The 20,175-nt window shown below is 30.2% G+C and overlaps 1 protein-coding gene across 1 annotated transcript in view; it reads left to right on the forward strand.

Moving 5' to 3' along the window:
* The window catches only part of LOC130895663 (mothers against decapentaplegic homolog 6-like), a 78,834-nt gene that overhangs the window by 30,284 nt on the left and 28,375 nt on the right, over nt 1–20,175 (forward strand). The window contains exons 2-3 of the mRNA XM_057803101.1: nt 1,965–2,018; nt 15,081–15,149. Coding sequence (XP_057659084.1) covers nt 1,965–2,018; nt 15,081–15,149 — 123 coding nt within the window. The remainder of the gene's footprint in view (nt 1–1,964; nt 2,019–15,080; nt 15,150–20,175) is intronic.

The raw sequence follows: 20,175 nt of genomic DNA on the forward strand, positions 1-20,175 counted from the left end.
CTTTAAAGCAAATAGTCGACTGTTTTTTCGAAATTCCTGGACATGTGGCCAGCGTTCTATTAGAGCAACGTAGAAGAGTCAGTTCTGGATGGCACACCATCAGTTGTTTGCCAAAAATCAGGAAAACCAACCGCAAAAGACGCTTTCAAAGTCCCATATTTGATGGGACATTTCTTCGAATGGGTTTTATCTATACTACAACTTGTATTGTTTTAGTTTGACCACCTTGTACGTTTATTATTATTGTAAAAAATAAATCAACGACTGATAGAAATCTTTCCCAAGTCGTAACTAATAAATAAATTCCTAAATATTTTTTCGAGGAAGCTCGAAACAAAAGATCATATTTCTCGCATCTAAAAATTTGTTTACCATTCCACGAAGATGCGTATAGCCACATAAATGTGGCTATAAAAATTCCATTAGTACAATATTTAAAAGCATTATCTAGTTAACGCTCATTTAGTGTTTCTTCCCACTGTTTGGGGCCAATTATGTATAATATTTCTCTGAAAACGTTTCGTTTGGGTTTTTGGCTTCTTTTAAATAAATACGTACAACTACAGTAGCTTTTATTATACGGGGTGATTGTTTCGAGATAAGTATATGAAAAGACACATTTGCAATATTAAAATAAACACTTTTTCACGTGCATTTTGACCGATTATCATAAAAGTATCATAAAAGACTTTGAACGCAATTTATACCCAATTGGTACCCGATCATTGGGTACCAAACTCTTCAATTCGACGTTTCGACTGATCAAAACCGTTTTTCGTTGAGATGGTGCGTGGTTTTCCTGATTTTCCCAACAACTGATGGTGTACTAATAGAACGGTGTCGAGTTATCAGGAAAAAACAGGACCAGAACCGTTTGTTTCAAATATTTCGTACTCGGAACAACTTTTGTTGGATTTAGACCCACCATACAGTCGATTGTTGTTTAGTTTCGGGTTGATGTTCATTAATCCACGATCTTATAGACGTCTTTCGAAAAAAACACCAGGAATCAGTCGATTCTGGACGACATTCAGCATAAGCTTGGTTTGGGTGCCATTTTGAAACCTCTGCTCTGACATCCTCCCACTTTTTCGAAAGATCTTTAATTGTAGACGTCGGAATGGCTCCTTTTTCATCTTCTTTTCCAGAAAGGAACACATTTCGCTGAGTTCTACATTCGAAAATTCGGTAATTATTTAGAAATTGGGGCAAAAATCCTTCCAAAACATTTTTCACGCATTTGGGGTTGTTTCTGAGGGTACAAATAGTAAATTTAGGTCTCCCCCAGACATTATTTCCATTATTTTGGACATGATATAGTACATATGATGAATCAATGAAACCCAACCTAACCAATTCTAAATAATTACCTTCTTGGTCGGATTAGGTTAGGTTTTGTTGATTTATCATACGTAAGTTGTACCGTGTAATGTCTAAAATAAAATAATATGTCTCCCCCGCCTTAAATTTACTATTTGTACCATCAGAAACAACCCCAAATGCGTGAAAAATGTTTTTGGACGATTTTTCCCTTTCTAAATAATTCTAAAGAATTCTCCCGGGTTCGTTTTGGGAAAAATCTATCAGGAGATTATCTCCAAGGTCCTTTGGTGCGTTATCCAACGCCAGCAAGGCTTTCATTGGTACCAACGCTGGATTTTGATTCGATTTCCACACCATCGGCAATTTTCCTTTGATTACGGTATTTTTTTTAATACTGAAGGTCCTATTGGTACATAAAAATGTTTCGTCGAAAGTATCCGTTGTATGATTTTTTTCGTGGATCGAACTATTCGTTAACATTGATTACTTTTCGAACGACTCTCGTATTCGACTGGATATGTCTGTCATAAAAATCGGCGGCGTCGCCGAAGCTGCCAAAAATTGTAATTAAATTGTGTACGATTATCGAGTTGTGATCAAAAAAATCATTTTTTTTTTTTTAACAATTTTGTTTGTTTCAGAAATACCACCTCCCCCGTATAGTCGAATAAATACGGAGCTATTACAACCCGAAGGTAAATATTGAATTTCCTTAAATTTTTCGATGATTTGCCGATACGAAATTTTACTAGTTGGATAAACCGGCTCGAAGGTGCATTAAAATAAATGCATCGAAAGTTTTTGCCTTTTCTAGTCGGAAAAATTACCACTTAGTATCTTTTCGAAAAATTTTTATATCAACAGATAGACAGATAAAGAATTTTCAGGAAAATTACGAAAAATTCAGTGCCATCTTTAATATTAACTCGTTTTGAACGTCTAGAACGTCTTGGATAAGTTAACGGCTATACTGATTTGTTTATGGTAGCCCAAAGTTGTTGCTGTACGTTCGAATGCTCATATAAATGATTAAATTCTTTATTTGTATAATGTCGAACGTCGTATTATGAATATTTCGAAACTTAAACGGTCTCAAACAATTATTATTTTCGAGTTACACATCTAAGATGTGATTAATTTGCGTAACGCTGTTACAAGGTCAATGATAAGGACGTAACTTTTCCTCAAATGTTTGATAACGTGAATTCAATGTCCCAATATTTATTTATTTGAAATTTGTAAGAATATATTAGTACTTGGTACGAATTTTTTGATATATTTATATGAATAATATCGAGTTTTTACTATTTCTGTTTATTTATAAATAGTTCTCATCAGCAATATACAACCGATTTAATGTTTTTTAGTGTTATCGCCGTTTTTAAGGTTCCAGAAGCTGGGTTTTTACTGTTAACATCCAAAAACGTTTCAAAAACTCATTTTATAGAAAACTTCCGCCTCTATCTGGGCCTATACCAGTTCAATCGGGTTTAGTTCGCACTGATCCATAACCGACATCATTTATTGATTGAAATTTTGGACACAAACAGCGTCTTGAAGATGTTTCCATCGAGTTTTGGGCGATGTTGTTGAAGAAACAGTTCCAAAGAAGACAAAGACCGTTCCATCTACAGGAAACGAAGAAATCAAGCAAAAACGGCCGCCAGTGGCTAAGAAAAAAGTCCACCAGCTCACAAATCCGTTATTGCAATGGCCAAAAGTTTGAATTGCTACCTTATCCACCCTATTCTTCAGATCTAGCCCCTTGGGATTATTTTCTGTTCCCAGACTTGTGGAAATACCTCGGTGGTCAAGATTTGACGATTGTTGAAGTGTGTCTGCGTTTTCAATGAACAAAAGCGTGCATGGAAATAGATTACGGAAGCTTTTGTGCGGTTGAACAAAACATTTGGTTTTTTTAGTGCGTTTTAAATAAATAAACGAAGTTTATCGATAAGATGGCGCAAGATTATGCAACCCAATTCAGTGCCCCCGTTCGCGATCTATCCAAATAAAAAAAGATGCGAAAAAAAGTTATTTTAACGATCCGACGACATAAACAAGTTCTGTTAAGACGTGAAAACTAAAAAAACCGACAACTAACCTTTCGAATTTCGCGTTCAATAAATAAAAATATAAAATCAACAATAAAAACATATGTTCTCGAAATATGTATATTCGTAATGTTATTAAACCATCTCTATAACTGCCAGGTGTTTGAAATTCCGCGAATTCTATAATAAAGTTACAGCTCATAGTTTCTATCTAGACGAAATTCGCAAAAGTTTAAAAATAAACTTTCAAATTCTTCCGATAGTGGAAGAATTGTTATAACGAACCGCAGACACCGAACCCATCTATTTCCTTGGGCTGCTTTCGAGTAAATAATAGTTTTGAGATACAGACCTACACTTTCCGGCAATTTAAAGAGGTCTGACATGATGAAAGGCATTTTTACCGACGTACGAGATTGAATTCCTTAACAGAACCTGAATACGGATTGTCCCAACTCCATATATACGTATACGTATGAAATAAAATTGATTATATTTGTCAACAATTCATATAATTGTCTATTTAAGACTCTTTATATCGAAAAAAAAGATATAAATACTCATCAGGCCATAGAGCAACTCATTAAGAACCGATAGAGCTTCCTGCGCTCAATTTTCACGAATAAATACCACATTCAGAAAAACTGATATATAAAATCACTTTGAGGCCTTATATATCAAAAATTCGAGTTAAATTAGAAGTCAAAGATTCACCAAGTCATAGAGCAACTCATTATTAACCTATAGAGCTAAGGAATATTGCTCTATGTCCGATATTCATGGAATAAATACCAAATAATTGGAAATATAACAATTTCAGATGAACTGATATATAAAATCACTTTGAGGCCTTATATATCAAAAATACGAGTTAAATTATAAGTCAAAGATTCACCAAGTCATAGAGCAACTCATTATTAACCTATAGAGCTAAGGAATATTGCTCTATGTCCGATATTCATGGAATAAATACCAAATAATTGAAAATATAACAATTTCAGATGAACTGATATATAAAATCACTTTGAGGCCTTATATATCAAAAATACGAGTTAAATTATAAGTCAAAGATTCACCAAGTCATAGAGCAACTCATTATTAACCTATAGAGCTAAGGAATATTGCTCTATGTCCGATATTCATGGAATAAATACCAAATAATTGGAAATATAACAATTTCAGATGAACTGATATATAAAATTACTTTGAGGCCTTATATATAAAAAATACGAGTTAAATTAGAAGTCAAAGTTTCACCGAGTCATAGAGCAACTCGTTATTAACCTATAGAGCTAAGGAATATTGCTCTATGTCCGATATTCATGGAATAAATATCAAATAATTGGATATATAACAATTTCAGATGAACTGATATATAAAATCACTTTGAGGCCTTATATATAAAAAATACGAGTTAAATTAGAAGTCAAAGTTTCACCGAGTCATAGAGCAACTCATTATTAACCTATAGAGCTAAGGAATATTGCTCTATGTCCGATATTCATGGAATAAATATCAAATAATTGGAAATATAACAATTTCAGATGAACTGATATATAAAATTACTTTGAGGCCTTATATATCAAAAATACGAGTGAAATTATAAGTCAAAGATTCACCAAGTCATAGAGCAACTCATTATTAACCTATAGAGCTAAGGAATATTGCTCTATGTCCGATATTCATGGAATAAATACCAAATAATTGGAAATATAACAATTTCAGATGAACTGATATATAAAATCACTTTGAGGCCTTATATATCAAAAATACGAGTTAAATTATAAGTCAAAGATTCACCAAGTCATAGAGCAACTCATTATTAACCTATAGAGCTAAGGAATATTGCTCTATGTCCGATATTCATGGAATAAATACCAAATAATTGAAAATATAACAATTTCAGATGAACTGATATATAAAATCACTTTGAGGCCTTATATATCAAAAATACGAGTTAAATTATAAGTCAAAGATTCACCAAGTCATAGAGCAACTCATTATTAACCTATAGAGCTAAGGAATATTGCTCTATGTCCGATATTCATGGAATAAATACCAAATAATTGGAAATATAACAATTTCAGATGAACTGATATATAAAATTACTTTGAGGCCTTATATATAAAAAATACGAGTTAAATTAGAAGTCAAAGTTTCACCGAGTCATAGAGCAACTCGTTATTAACCTATAGAGCTAAGGAATATTGCTCTATGTCCGATATTCATGGAATAAATATCAAATAATTGGATATATAACAATTTCAGATGAACTGATATATAAAATCACTTTGAGGCCTTATATATAAAAAATACGAGTTAAATTAGAAGTCAAAGTTTCACCGAGTCATAGAGCAACTCATTATTAACCTATAGAGCTAAGGAATATTGCTCTATGTCCGATATTCATGGAATAAATATCAAATAATTGGAAATATAACAATTTCAGATGAACTGATATATAAAATTACTTTGAGGCCTTATATATCAAAAATACGAGTGAAATTATAAGTCAAAGATTCACCAAGTCATAGAGCAACTCATTATTAACCTATAGAGCTAAGGAATATTGCTCTATGTCCGATATTCATGGAATAAATACCAAATAATTGGAAATATAACAATTTCAGATGAACTGATATATAAAATCACTTTGAGGCCTTATATATCAAAAATACGAGTTAAATTATAAGTCAAAGATTCACCAAGTCATAGAGCAACTCATTATTAACCTATAGAGCTAAGGAATATTGCTCTATGTCCGATATTCATGGAATAAATACCAAATAATTGAAAATATAACAATTTCAGATGAACTGATATATAAAATCACTTTGAGGCCTTATATATCAAAAATACGAGTTAAATTAGAAGTCAAAGATTCACCAAGTCATAGAGCAACTCATTATTAACCTATAGAGCTAAGGAATATTGCTCTATGTCCGATATTCATGGAATAAATACCAAATAATTGGAAATATAACAATTTCAGATGAACTGATATATAAAATCACTTTGAGGCCTTATATATCAAAAATACGAGTTAAATTATAAGTCAAAGATTCACCAAGTCATAGAGCAACTCATTATTAACCTATAGAGCTAAGGAATATTGCTCTATGTCCGATATTCATGGAATAAATACCAAATAATTGGAAATATAACAATTTCAGATGAACTGATATATAAAATCACTTTGAGGCCTTATATATCAAAAATACGAGTTAAATTATAAGTCAAAGATTCACCAAGTCATAGAGCAACTCATTATTAACCTATAGAGCTAAGGAATATTGCTCTATGTCCGATATTCATGGAATAAATACCAAATAATTGGAAATATAACAATTTCAGATGAACTGATATATAAAATCACTTTGAGGCCTTATATATCAAAAATACGAGTTAAATTATAAGTCAAAGATTCACCAAGTCATAGAGCAACTCATTATTAACCTATAGAGCTAAGGAATATTGCTCTATGTCCGATATTCATGGAATAAATACCAAATAATTGAAAATATAACAATTTCAGATGAACTGATATATAAAATCACTTTGAGGCCTTATATATCAAAAATACGAGTTAAATTAGAAGTCAAAGATTCACCAAGTCATAGAGCAACTCATTATTAACCTATAGAGCTAAGGAATATTGCTCTATGTCCGATATTCATGGAATAAATACCAAATAATTGGAAATATAACAATTTCAGATGAACTGATATATAAAATCACTTTGAGGCCTTATATATCAAAAATACGAGTTAAATTATAAGTCAAAGATTCACCAAGTCATAGAGCAACTCATTATTAACCTATAGAGCTAAGGAATATTGCTCTATGTCCGATATTCATGGAATAAATACCAAATAATTGAAAATATAACAATTTCAGATGAACTGATATATAAAATCACTTTGAGGCCTTATATATCAAAAATACGAGTTAAATTAGAAGTCAAAGATTCACCAAGTCATAGAGCAACTCATTATTAACCTATAGAGCTAAGGAATATTGCTCTATGTCCGATATTCATGGAATAAATACCAAATAATTGGAAATATAACAATTTCAGATGAACTGATATATAAAATCACTTTGAGGCCTTATATATCAAAAATACGAGTGAAATTATAAGTCAAAGATTCACCAAGTCATAGAGCAACTCATTATTAACCTATAGAGCTAAGGAATATTGCTCTATGTCCGATATTCATGGAATAAATACCAAATAATTGGAAATATAACAATTTCAGATGAACTGATATATAAAATCACTTTGAGGCCTTATATATCAAAAATACGAGTTAAATTATAAGTCAAAGATTCACCAAGTCATAGAGCAACTCATTATTAACCTATAGAGCTAAGGAATATTGCTCTATGTCCGATATTCATGGAATAAATACCAAATAATTGAAAATATAACAATTTCAGATGAACTGATATATAAAATCACTTTGAGGCCTTATATATCAAAAATACGAGTTAAATTATAAGTCAAAGATTCACCAAGTCATAGAGCAACTCATTATTAACCTATAGAGCTAAGGAATATTGCTCTATGTCCGATATTCATGGAATAAATACCAAATAATTGGAAATATAACAATTTCAGATGAACTGATATATAAAATTACTTTGAGGCCTTATATATAAAAAATACGAGTTAAATTAGAAGTCAAAGTTTCACCGAGTCATAGAGCAACTCGTTATTAACCTATAGAGCTAAGGAATATTGCTCTATGTCCGATATTCATGGAATAAATATCAAATAATTGGATATATAACAATTTCAGATGAACTGATATATAAAATCACTTTGAGGCCTTATATATAAAAAATACGAGTTAAATTAGAAGTCAAAGTTTCACCGAGTCATAGAGCAACTCATTATTAACCTATAGAGCTAAGGAATATTGCTCTATGTCCGATATTCATGGAATAAATATCAAATAATTGGAAATATAACAATTTCAGATGAACTGATATATAAAATTACTTTGAGGCCTTATATATCAAAAATACGAGTGAAATTATAAGTCAAAGATTCACCAAGTCATAGAGCAACTCATTATTAACCTATAGAGCTAAGGAATATTGCTCTATGTCCGATATTCATGGAATAAATACCAAATAATTGGAAATATAACAATTTCAGATGAACTGATATATAAAATCACTTTGAGGCCTTATATATCAAAAATACGAGTTAAATTATAAGTCAAAGATTCACCAAGTCATAGAGCAACTCATTATTAACCTATAGAGCTAAGGAATATTGCTCTATGTCCGATATTCATGGAATAAATACCAAATAATTGAAAATATAACAATTTCAGATGAACTGATATATAAAATCACTTTGAGGCCTTATATATCAAAAATACGAGTTAAATTAGAAGTCAAAGATTCACCAAGTCATAGAGCAACTCATTATTAACCTATAGAGCTAAGGAATATTGCTCTATGTCCGATATTCATGGAATAAATACCAAATAATTGGAAATATAACAATTTCAGATGAACTGATATATAAAATCACTTTGAGGCCTTATATATCAAAAATACGAGTTAAATTATAAGTCAAAGATTCACCAAGTCATAGAGCAACTCATTATTAACCTATAGAGCTAAGGAATATTGCTCTATGTCCGATATTCATGGAATAAATACCAAATAATTGAAAATATAACAATTTCAGATGAACTGATATATAAAATCACTTTGAGGCCTTATATATCAAAAATACGAGTTAAATTATAAGTCAAAGATTCACCAAGTCATAGAGCAACTCATTATTAACCTATAGAGCTAAGGAATATTGCTCTATGTCCGATATTCATGGAATAAATACCAAATAATTGGAAATATAACAATTTCAGATGAACTGATATATAAAATTACTTTGAGGCCTTATATATAAAAAATACGAGTTAAATTAGAAGTCAAAGTTTCACCGAGTCATAGAGCAACTCGTTATTAACCTATAGAGCTAAGGAATATTGCTCTATGTCCGATATTCATGGAATAAATATCAAATAATTGGATATATAACAATTTCAGATGAACTGATATATAAAATCACTTTGAGGCCTTATATATAAAAAATACGAGTTAAATTAGAAGTCAAAGTTTCACCGAGTCATAGAGCAACTCATTATTAACCTATAGAGCTAAGGAATATTGCTCTATGTCCGATATTCATGGAATAAATATCAAATAATTGGAAATATAACAATTTCAGATGAACTGATATATAAAATTACTTTGAGGCCTTATATATCAAAAATACGAGTGAAATTATAAGTCAAAGATTCACCAAGTCATAGAGCAACTCATTATTAACCTATAGAGCTAAGGAATATTGCTCTATGTCCGATATTCATGGAATAAATACCAAATAATTGGAAATATAACAATTTCAGATGAACTGATATATAAAATCACTTTGAGGCCTTATATATCAAAAATACGAGTTAAATTATAAGTCAAAGATTCACCAAGTCATAGAGCAACTCATTATTAACCTATAGAGCTAAGGAATATTGCTCTATGTCCGATATTCATGGAATAAATACCAAATAATTGAAAATATAACAATTTCAGATGAACTGATATATAAAATCACTTTGAGGCCTTATATATCAAAAATACGAGTTAAATTAGAAGTCAAAGATTCACCAAGTCATAGAGCAACTCATTATTAACCTATAGAGCTAAGGAATATTGCTCTATGTCCGATATTCATGGAATAAATACCAAATAATTGGAAATATAACAATTTCAGATGAACTGATATATAAAATCACTTTGAGGCCTTATATATCAAAAATACGAGTTAAATTATAAGTCAAAGATTCACCAAGTCATAGAGCAACTCATTATTAACCTATAGAGCTAAGGAATATTGCTCTATGTCCGATATTCATGGAATAAATACCAAATAATTGAAAATATAACAATTTCAGATGAACTGATATATAAAATCACTTTGAGGCCTTATATATCAAAAATACGAGTTAAATTATAAGTCAAAGATTCACCAAGTCATAGAGCAACTCATTATTAACCTATAGAGCTAAGGAATATTGCTCTATGTCCGATATTCATGGAATAAATACCAAATAATTGGAAATATAACAATTTCAGATGAACTGATATATAAAATTACTTTGAGGCCTTATATATCAAAAATACGAGTGAAATTATAAGTCAAAGATTCACCAAGTCATAGAGCAACTCATTATTAACCTATAGAGCTAAGGAATATTGCTCTATGTCCGATATTCATGGAATAAATACCAAATAATTGGAAATATAACAATTTCAGATGAACTGATATATAAAATTACTTTGAGGCCTTATATATCAAAAATACGAGTGAAATTATAAGTCAAAGATTCACCAAGTCATAGAGCAACTCATTATTAACCTATAGAGCTAAGGAATATTGCTCTATGTCCGATATTCATGGAATAAATACCAAATAATTGGAAATATAACAATTTCAGATGAACTGATATATAAAATTACTTTGAGGCCTTATATATCAAAAATACGAGTTAAATTATAAGTCAAAGATTCACCAAGTCATAGAGCAACTCATTATTAACCGATAGAGCTAAGGAATGTTATCATATGCCCGCTATTCATGAAATAAATAAGTGGAACATGACATATTTAAAAAAAATGAATTTGATAACTTTAAGTTCTTATATTTCAGAAACAAAAGTTACATTAGGATTCGAAGATTCTTCATGTCATAAAGCAACTCATTATTAATCAATGGAGCTTCAAAAATGTTTAATATTCATGAAATAAATGCCAAATAGGTGGAACATGTCATCAAAAAAAAATAAATTAAATAACTTTGAGTTCTTATATATGAAATTACTTTGTGACTTTATGTATCAAAAATTAGAGTTAAATTAACAGTCAAAGAACTCTTTATGAACGGATAGAGCTAAAAAAATTTTCTCTATTGCTCTATTTTTAAACTTTTTGTTCCTATTATTAACAGAATAAAAGAGATTATAAAAAGTGTAGACAGAAACAAATATGTGAACAAGGAGATAAGATATACTTCCAAATTATTCAATCAACTACTCAAAAATACTTTCAAAACAATCAGAATTGGGGCGCATAAGGGATAAACATAATTATTTCAAAGCAAAATATTATTAAAAACAAGCATTAGTTATTTGTAATATTATAATCGGTGGGACATTCTTTATATTTAAACAGTTTTAGATCATTTATTAGATATTTAGATAAAACAAAACACGTCGAGAAGAACGACATTACTAAATTAGAGTGGAATGTGGATGGAAATAGTTTTAACTTCGAAGAAAGGCTATGAATAAAAGTTTTGGTTGTAAAATATAAATACAAAAGACTCCGATTATTATCAGTTTTGTCTATTATGCATAAACTATATACTAAGAATTCATACCTGTGGAATACACGTTAATTAAAGTTCATTTAATCACTTTGATTCACCATTTAAACACACAACACAATTTTATTTTCTATTATGTGTATACCTACGTGTTACACATCTGACTGTACAATCTCTGTAGCGCGAAATGATTCCTATTTTATCGACATGGAGCGCGGTAAAAAGTAATACGAAATAAAAACAATTCTTTTATAGGTACTTTTATAAAAACCAAATCAAAATATGGATAATATCGTATATTCATAATTTATAAAACGATATCTTAGTCAATCTTAATACAATTCTAGCAACATTCTCATTTTACCTTTATTTTATTTCCGCCATTTTGTAGCACATTTAGGTTATAATGAACTATCAATATCTGGTTATAAGATATCAAATAGCAATTTTACATAAATAAAAAAGTTAAATAGACAAATATTATTTTCCCACCGTACTAATGTACAAATTGTAGGTTTGGGTTGCTGTTTAGATTGTCATATCTATTTTTAACAACTAGCTAAAGCGAACAAGATATGTTTTATTCATTAACGTTTTTTTCTACATACGGGGTAAAGCTGGATATCAAGTTGTTTTTTTTTTCGAATACGTAAAAAAAGAGATTGTATATCTCTTATTGATTTGCATTCGATATAATCGATTACTGTTGAAATTTATTCCGCATAAATTAGTTAAAAGTTATCTAAAAAGTGTTTCCATTATAATTTGTTGTATAAAGTACCGAAGAAAATGTTTGTAATGATTTAAATGCCTCCATCACTTTTATTTCAATATATATATAATCTGTGCGAGAAAATGAACTGGGGTAACCTTTAGGTTGTTTGCTTTGCTTTCGTTTCATTATTTGAAGCGACATTCATGTAAGCGTACAGCGCCGGACTCGCCCCGAATACTTCCAGGTTTTTACTTAAAAAATATATATCAATACAAATGAAGATTATTATATGTAGATTTTTAGACCGTTCGCCATAAATACACATTCTAATGAAAATTAACATAAATTATAATCATTTATTGAAAATACTTATATAAGAAGAAATAATCACTCTATTATAGTGATTACATTAACAGTATTAGCACAAACGTCAAAATTCAATAACAAAATTTTCTCTAGAACCTCATGAAATTAGTCACACAACCTCGTGGCGTTGTACTGCAACTTGAAAAGCTATAAAAGCAACGGCTAAAAATGTGAAATCATTAACGGAAACGCAAGAACATCATTTCCGTAACAAACCATCTTGTTCGAATACCGTTAACGACGAATGTTATCCGTCGGCCTTACAACTTACCAGGGGCATACAAAAAATTGTATAACGTTAGTTTTTTTTTATAAAAAATTAATGAAATGAAAAAATAAACGTTTCTGTTGTTTATTTTGATAATACACTATATTTATAGTTATTGACAATAGGAAATGGCGAATTTAAGTTGAAAATAATCATAAATCTGGTTGAAATAGAATATTTAAACGAAAATTTACGAGAAATTCTTATAATAAATCAAATCACCATGTATAACCTACGAAAACTATGTAGTATACTTTTTCTATTCTTATTTCAAGGCCTGTTAAAAGTATTATTATCAAACTTATATACCAGGGTGAGTTTTAAACAGACATACAGTAAATTGATGGCAAGTCTCAACAAGTTATAAAAGCTTTGAATAATTTTATCATTAAATAGGTCAATTTAGACATTCGAAATTACATAAATTCCCACCAAGCCGAAAATACGTATGGCGTACTCATGCATATTATGACGATTACAACTTTTACAATTTTTGAATCGTTATATCTCAGAAACGGTGACTCGTAGGAAAAAAAGTATTGATACGTTTTTTGTAGATAATTTTATGATCTACAATTTTCGTCTGAGGTATTTTTGTGATAAAACTCATCGTTTTGTTGTAAATCGCGAAAAAAACATTTTTCCACCTTTGACCTTGAATAATTTTTTTTCCACACAAGGGAATGATTGGGAACTTTCAAATTTTATTTTTAATTATATTTTAAACAATTTACTGATTCTCAGCTTAGTGTGGATTTATCTAATTTAACCGGACTATAACTCGCTTAAAGTAGTGATATCGAAATTAAGGACTCGATGTCATATTTTTTTACAGTACAACATCGTAAATCCGGCATCGCTGCAAAAGGATTGGTTCCGGATTTTAAATCATACGAACAATCGAATGCATTTATAGTGGCGCCATCTTTTGCACTAACAATAAATCATATCGCATTACATAATAATGTAAACAGATGGAGAAGTATGCATAAAATATGATAAAATTGTGTTTAATATTACACAAAAACACATTTATAAAATAATAATAATAATAATAATAGAAATATTAAATACTTTATAAACATATATTGTGTCGCCATCTAGTGTCAAATACAGAAACTTGGCTATTATCGTTTTCTCTTCCGTTTTTTTTGCTCTTGTAATGAACTACCTAACGAATTGAACCTATCAGTTGTCATTATTTATATTGAAGTTTCCTTACTTTTTATAGAACACCTGTAGTAGAAAAAATTTAAAAAAGATCGTAGAATTCGTTCTATAAACCACTCCTATTTGAGGTGTCGTGCGGGCGGTCGGCCATTATTTTTCGTTTAGACACGTCGAGCTTCTTTGATGTAGTGGGCATTTATAAGCACAAAAACTCTCTTTGTCGAAAGCGATTCATTCATTTCATTCACATACCTACCTAAAAAGAACTTTACGCAATCGACAAATATGTGTAAAGTAGTCACAAAGAATAAAAACAGTTTTTAAGTTAATTGTTGTGTCATCCGTCATCTGTCACAATTTTATTTACTTCACACAGATTAAAAACAATTTTTAACATGATAATAGTTAATTGTTGTCACAATTTCATATAAATATGATTGATTAGTTTTTATACTCATATTATAACGAATAGTACGAGGGTTATGTGGAAAGTTTCCGATGAAATGTTTCAAATTCTTCCTCAATTACAGTTCGGAGGTCGGGAAGGGTGCGTGGTCACAGAATGTCAAATCATACGACCTCGAACGTGCTTCGTTTCTATCTTGTTCGACAGCGTTGCCGGATCTATGCCAATTTTTCGAGAGGACGGAAACTTTACAGGGAACTGTAAGAGAGGTTTTAAATAATTACACAAGCATATAAATTCGTACTTATTTTGTTTTGAGTACTGATATTAATAAAATAATAATTTTCGTAAATGTTATTTTGTTTTTGTTACAGATAGAGCTCCAAAAGAAGTTCCTCTAGTTTGTCGAGATTCCTTTCCTGGTTCGCTTACAACCAACGGAGGTATGTTCATGACATTAATTACTTCAACTTTCTATTACATACGAGGGTGATTTGAAAAGAAACCAAAATACTGATTTTTTTCAAATGCGATCGTTGTTTTGCAATTCTTTATCTTATTTTTTTTTTGGTTGGACCTAATCTCAAAAATTCGAGTTATAGATCTGAAATCCCTTCTCGGAGGGTTTGATTAACCCCCTAAAAATACTTCACGAAAAAGTTACAACAAACCAAAAATCAATTAAATTCAGTTCAGGTTAATATTAGACTCGTCCTTTGTTATTATACGAGGTTGTTTCCAAAAGTCTGATACTTCTGCTTCGTTATCAACAGTAAAATATTTGGTAGCAAAGTTTCGACGAGACCAGCATCGCAGTGGTCGACCAAGTACCTCACGGGTCGTCGTCGTCGAGGTAATCCTTCAATTTCCACGGGGCTATAATAGACGACGTAGACGTTGGCCACGCTAAGCACTAGGTACATTATTTGTCAAGATATTCGTGCTCGGGGACCTCGTAAACTCCCAAACTCATACGAATGTCAAATAGAAACATATTTAATTTAAAAAAATATATTTTCTGATTGCGTAAATAACAAATAATATAAAAAATAAAAACGTAAGTCAATAATGAGACGCCGCAGTATTCAACACACCTTAGACAGCCCCGGGCTAAGGACAGTTACGCGATGGAGGCCACTTCGGGACTTCTTGTACGTGTGTGTGTGTTGGTCACCTTGAGTGGGACCTGTCCACTCTAACATAACAGAGGAAGAGAGAAACTTATGATCTCATATTTACTTCATAAGCTACGGATTGCGAAATGTAAATAAACGTTTATTTCAAGTTCTGAAGAATGTATTAAAAAAAGTTACGGAGCAGTTTTTCTGGGGGTTTTTTGGGATACTTTTTTTGAAACGCCCGTCTATCATCGTCCTTTATAGTAAGTTGAGAGTTGAAATATTTTAGTATACGGAAAATTCGATGGTTTAAAGTACACAGTCGCCGCTAGCGTCGTAAAATTTTGGATAGCGAAATAGTTGGACAGATGTTTATACCCAGAGGCGCCGATTTAGATATATATCTAGAATGTGTGATGAAGCGTGTTAGTACGGTCAAATGAATCAGAAAAACAAACATTTAAAATGATTAGGCGGCTTTCTAACGAAGAATTTTCCAGTATGAACGTGAATTTTCAATAAATTCTTCATATGATTATATAATATATTATGAATTTAACATAAATAACCCTATTGTAAATGTACACACACACGAAAAAGTTATAACCCCTTGGAAAACGCGATTTTTCTTTTATTTCATAAATTACTCAACATTTTCAAATGAAAATTGATTCCTTTTCATACAGGTTTCTTTATTTTATATAACCTAACAGTTTTAGAGGGGTTTTGACCCAATTTATCACAAAAATCGAATCGGGAATGACGTATTGGATTTTGTATTTCAAATTTTCAAAGACGTCCCTGTTTCAATATCAAAATTCTCGCTATTAAGTGAATTTCATATTTCCCGCCTTGAATAACCCACTAAAAACGTCAATTGCCCGTTTTTAGATCCAAAAACTGTCAGAATAAAGAGTGAAAACATACATAACCTCAAAATATTTCAATTATACAACATTAAATTCTAAAATTAATTACATAAACGAAAAATTACCCCAGTTTATCACAAATTTAAGTTCAAATTTTCAAAGACGTCCCTGTTCCAGTATCAAAATTCTCGCTATTAAGTGAATTTCATATTTCCCGCTTTGAATAACCCACTAAAAACGTCAATTGCCCGTTTTTAGATCCAAAAACTGTCAGAATAAAGAGTGAAAACATACATAACCTCAAAATATTTCAATTATACAACATTAAATTCTAAAATTAATTACATAAACGAAAAATTACCCCAGTTTATCACAAATTTAAGTTCAAATTTTCAAAGACGTCCCTGTTCCAGTATCAAAATTCTCGCTATTAAGTGAATTTCATATTTCCCGCTTTGAATAACCCACTAAAAACGTCAATTGCCCGTTTTTAGATCTTTAAACTGTCAGAATAAAGAGTGGAAACATACATAACCTCAAAATATTTCAATTATACAACATTAAATTCTAAAATTAATTACATAAACGAAAAATTACCCCAGTTTATCACAAATTTAAGTTCAAATTTTCAAAGACGTCCCTGTTCCAGTATCAAAATTCTCGCTATTAAGTGAATTTCATATTTCCCGCTTTGAATAACCCACTAAAAACGTCAATTGCCCGTTTTTAGATCCAAAAACTGTCAGAATAAAGAGTGAAAACATACATAACCTCAAAATATTTCAATTATACAACATTAAATTCTAAAATTAATTACATAAACGAAAAATTACCCCAGTTTATCACAAATTTAAGTTCAAATTTTCAAAGACGTCCCTGTTCCAGTATCAAAATTCTCGCTATTAAGTGAATTTCATATTTCCCGCTTTGAATAACCCACTAAAAACGTCAATTGCCCGTTTTTAGATCTTTAAACTGTCAGAATAAAGAGTGGAAACATACATAACCTCAAAATATTTCAATTATACAACATTAAATTCTAAAATTAATTACATAAACGAAAAATTACCCCAGTTTATCACAAATTTAAGTTCAAATTTTCAAAGACGTCCCTGTTCCAGTATCAAAATTCTCGCTATTAAGTGAATTTCATATTTCCCGCTTTGAATAACCCACTAAAAACGTCAATTGCCCGTTTTTAGATCCAAAAACTGTCAGAATAAAGAGTGAAAACATACATAACCTCAAAATATTTCAATTATACAACATTAAATTCTAAAATTAATTACATAAACGAAAAATTACCCCAGTTTATCACAAATTTAAGTTCAAATTTTCAAAGACGTCCCTGTTCCAGTATCAAAATTCTCGCTATTAAGTGAATTTCATATTTCCCGCTTTGAATAACCCACTAAAAACGTCAATTGCCCGTTTTTAGATCCAAAAACTGTCAGAATAAAGAGTGAAAACATACATAACCTCAAAATATTTCAATTATACAACATTAAATTCTAAAATTAATTACATAAACGAAAAATTACCCCAGTTTATCACAAATTTAAGTTCAAATTTTCAAAGACGTCCCTGTTCCAGTATCAAAATTCTCGCTATTAAGTGAATTTCATATTTCCCGCTTTGAATAACCCACTAAAAACGTCAATTGCCCGTTTTTAGATCCAAAAACTGTCAGAATAAAGAGTGAAAACATACATAACCTCAAAATATTTCAATTATACAACATTAAATTCTAAAATTAATTACATAAACGAAAAATTACCCCAGTTTATCACAAATTTAAGTTCAAATTTTCAAAGACGTCCCTGTTCCAGTATCAAAATTCTCGCTATTAAGTGAATTTCATATTTCCCGCTTTGAATAACCCACTAAAAACGTCAATTGCCCGTTTTTAGATCCAAAAACTGTCAGAATAAAGAGTGAAAACATACATAACCTCAAAATATTTCAATTATACAACATTAAATTCTAAAATTAATTACATAAACGAAAAATTACCCCAGTTTATCACAAATTTAAGTTCAAATTTTCAAAGACGTCCCTGTTCCAGTATCAAAATTCTCGCTATTAAGTGAATTTCATATTTCCCGCTTTGAATAACCCACTAAAAACGTCAATTGCCCGTTTTTAGATCCAAAAACTGTCAGAATAAAGAGTGAAAACATACATAACCTCAAAATATTTCAATTATACAACATTAAATTCTAAAATTAATTACATAAACGAAAAATTACCCCAGTTTATCACAAATTTAAGTTCAAATTTTCAAAGACGTCCCTGTTCCAGTATCAAAATTCTCGCTATTAAGTGAATTTCATATTTCCCGCTTTGAATAACCCACTAAAAACGTCAATTGCCCGTTTTTAGATCCAAAAACTGTCAGAATAAAGAGTGAAAACATACATAACCTCAAAATATTTCAATTATACAACATTAAATTCTAAAATTAATTACATAAACGAAAAATTACCCCAGTTTATCACAAATTTAAGTTCAAATTTTCAAAGACGTCCCTGTTCCAGTATCAAAATTCTCGCTATTAAGTGAATTTCATATTTCCCGCTTTGAATAACCCACTAAAAACGTCAATTGCCCGTTTTTAGATCCAAAAACTGTCAGAATAAAGGGTGGAAACATACATAACCTCAAAATATTTCAATTATACAACATTAAATTCTAAAATTAATTACATAAACGAAAAATTACCCCAGTTTATCACAAATTTAAGTTCAAATTTTCAAAGACGTCCCTGTTCCAGTATCAAAATTCTCGCTATTAAGTGAATTTCATATTTCCCGCTTTGAATAACCCACTAAAAACGTCAATTGCCCGTTTTTAGATCCAAAAACTGTCAGAATAAAGAGTGAAAACATACATAACCTCAAAATATTTCAATTATACAACATTAAATTCTAAAATTAATTACATAAACGAAAAATTACCCCAGTTTATCACAAATTTAAGTTCAAATTTTCAAAGACGTCCCTGTTCCAGTATCAAAATTCTCGCTATTAAGTGAATTTCATATTTCCCGCTTTGAATAACCCACTAAAAACGTCAATTGCCCGTTTTTAGATCCAAAAACTGTCAGAATAAAGAGTGAAAACATACATAACCTCAAAATATTTCAATTATACAACATTAAATTCTAAAATTAATTACATAAACGAAAAATTACCCCAGTTTATCACAAATTTAAGTTCAAATTTTCAAAGACGTCCCTGTTCCAGTATCAAAATTCTCGCTATTAAGTGAATTTCATATTTCCCGCTTTGAATAACCCACTAAAAACGTCAATTGCCCGTTTTTAGATCTTTAAACTGTCAGAATAAAGAGTGGAAACATACATAACCTCAAAATATTTCAATTATACAACATTAAATTCTAAAATTAATTACATAAACGAAAAATTACCCCAGTTTATCACAAATTTAAGTTCAAATTTTCAAAGACGTCCCTGTTCCAGT

The sequence above is a fragment of the Diorhabda carinulata genome, chromosome 6 (assembly GCF_026250575.1).
Source record: "Diorhabda carinulata isolate Delta chromosome 6, icDioCari1.1, whole genome shotgun sequence".
NCBI lineage: Eukaryota > Metazoa > Arthropoda > Insecta > Coleoptera > Chrysomelidae > Diorhabda > Diorhabda carinulata.